At 44.4% G+C, this 2,500-nt stretch overlaps 1 protein-coding gene across 2 annotated transcripts in view; it reads left to right on the top strand.

Moving 5' to 3' along the window:
* Positions 1-2,500, top strand: part of LOC144532190 (spectrin beta chain, non-erythrocytic 1-like) — a 174,054-nt gene that overhangs the window by 113,519 nt on the left and 58,035 nt on the right. For both annotated transcript variants that reach the window (XM_078272808.1, XM_078272807.1), the window contains 3 exons: positions 197-292; positions 1,278-1,484; positions 2,275-2,428. In XM_078272808.1, the coding sequence (XP_078128934.1) occupies positions 197-292; positions 1,278-1,484; positions 2,275-2,428 (457 nt within the window). The remainder of the gene's footprint in view (positions 1-196; positions 293-1,277; positions 1,485-2,274; positions 2,429-2,500) is intronic.

The raw sequence follows: 2,500 nt of genomic DNA on the forward strand, positions 1-2,500 counted from the left end.
TCTCCCTTGTTACACTTTCTGTCCTTACCTCCTTTCCTCTCTCCTCTCTCTTTTTTACTTTCCTCTTTTCTCTCCTTGTTTTCCTTCCTTCTCTCCTCTCCTTTTCTCCCTTTCATATCTCCTTGATTTGTTTCCTTTCCTTTTTCTCCCTCTCTATGTCCGTTCCTCTCTCTTCTCCTCGTTTTCCTTTCCTCAGGATAACTTTGGATTTGACCTGCAGGCCGTAGAAGCGGCTACTAAGAAACATGAAGCCATAGAAACGGACATCGCCGCCTACGAGGAGCGAGTTCAGGTTAGAATTAGATGAAACTATTGATTAGATCGGTGCAGACATTGATCATAATCTAAGCCTTGATCAGATACACTCTGATTTAAAGAGTCCATGATTATGGGATGGATGCAAACATGGCTGAACAACATGATTGTCGTAGTTTTATTTAACTGACGGATGAAACATGGTCACTGGTAGGGGATAGTGTGTGCGTGTGTGTGTGTGTGTGTGTTAGCACGTGTGTGTGTGTTAGCACGTGTGTGTGTGTTAGCACGTGTGTATGTGTTAGCACGTGTGTGTGTTTGCACGTGTGTGTTGTTTGCGTGTGTGTGTGTGTGCGCATGTGTTTGCGTGCGTGCATGTGTTTGCACGTGTGTGTCTGCGTGCGTGCATGCGTGTGTTTGCATGTGTGTATGTGTTTGCACGCGCGTGCATGTGTTTGCATGTGTATTTGCGTGTGTGTGTGTGTGTGCGCATGTGTTTGCATGTGTGTGTATGTTTGCACGTGTGTGTCTGTGTGCGTGCGTGCATGCGTGTGTTTGCATGTGTGTATGTGTTTGCGTGTGTGTGTGTGTGTGTGCGTGTGTGTGTGTGTGTGCATGTGTGTATTTGCGTGTGTGTGTGTGTGTGTGTGAAGAAACAGATAAAGGGGGTAGGACCAGGTTTGCTGAGGATTTAGTTTATAAAGAATGTCACAAAACATTTAAATCAGTTTTTCCGACATGTTTGGAAGCGTAGGAAACTCGAAACAAGGAGACATCTGTCCTTTTAGTCGTCCATTTATCCCTCCTCTCTCTCTCTCTGTGTCTCTCTCTGTCTCTCTCTGTCTGTCTCTCTGTCTCTCTCTCTCTTTCTCTCTGTCTCCCTGTCTCTCTCTCTCTCTCTCTCTCTCTCTCTCTCTTTCTCTCTGTCTCCCTGTCTCTCTCTCTCTCTCTCTCTCTGTCTCTCTCTCTGTCTCTCTCTCTCTCTGTCTCTCTCTCTGTCTGTCTATCTCTCTCTGGCGCAGGCGGTGGTTTCCGTGGCGAAAGAGATGGAGACGGAGAATTACCACGACATCAAACGCATCACGGCGAGGAAGGACAACGTGATCCGTCTGTGGGAGTACCTGCTGGAGCTGCTGAAGGCGCGGCGGCTGCGTCTGGAGATGAACCTCGGCCTGCAGAGAGTCTTCCAGGAGATGCTCTACATCATGGACTGGATGGACGAGATGAAGGTGGGGGGGGGCTCTATAAACACAGATGCATTCAGAAGCTCGGTGTCCATTCACAGCCTGCCCGAAACTATTTGGTGTCCTAGGCAAGATTTCAGCGGTTTCTGTTGCTTTTTTCCCCAGTTTTGTCGACTTTTTCAATGTTTTTTTTGTTGTTGTTGCTATTTTCACAGTTTTTGCCGCTTTCTTTTAACACTTTTGTCATTTCTTTTCAACACGTTGGTCGTTTTTCTATAATGTTTTTTTTTTTTTTTTTCGTGCTATTTTCACAGTGTTTTGCTGTTTTTCTGCCATTTTTTTCAACACGGACGTTTTTCAGTGGTTTTTTTGTGCTATTTTCAGTTTTTTCTGTCATTTTTCTCAACACTTTTGTCATTTTTAAAAATGTTGTGCTATTTTCACAGTGTTTTGATGCTTTTTTGCCACTTTCTTCAAAATAATGGATAGATTACTATCTTATTATTATTATATTTGCCTTTTTAACTGTATTTTTGCTTGAGTGCTATGAAAGGTGCCCATAAATAAAATGTATTATCATTATTATTATTTATTTTTTTAAGTGTTGTTTTTGTGCTATTTTCACAGTTTTTGCTGCTTTTTTCAACACTTTTGTCTTTTAGTTTTCTGTTTTTAAAGTGACTCAGCAGACTTTTTCTGAGAATCTGATCCAGAGACTTGGCTGAGACTGCACCGTGGAATCAGACTTGATACTACTGCTAATGTTTTGGCGTTAAATCCTGCATGTGTCAGTCCTGAGAGGATGTTCTGACTTTTGACCTCTGTGTCCGTGCAGATGCTGCTGCTCTCGCAGGATTACGGGAAACACCTGCTGGGCGTAGAGGACCTGCTCCAGAAACACGCGCTGGTGGAGGCCGACATCAGCATCCAGGCAGACCGCGTCCGCAACGTCAACCGCAACGCACAGAAGTTCGCCGACGACATGGAGGGTGAGACAGACAGATACAGACAGACAGACAGACATGGAGACAGACAGACATAGAGACAGACAGACACACAGA

This window comes from Sander vitreus, chromosome 17, assembly GCF_031162955.1.
Source record: "Sander vitreus isolate 19-12246 chromosome 17, sanVit1, whole genome shotgun sequence".
Classification (NCBI taxonomy): Eukaryota; Metazoa; Chordata; class Actinopteri; order Perciformes; family Percidae; genus Sander; species Sander vitreus.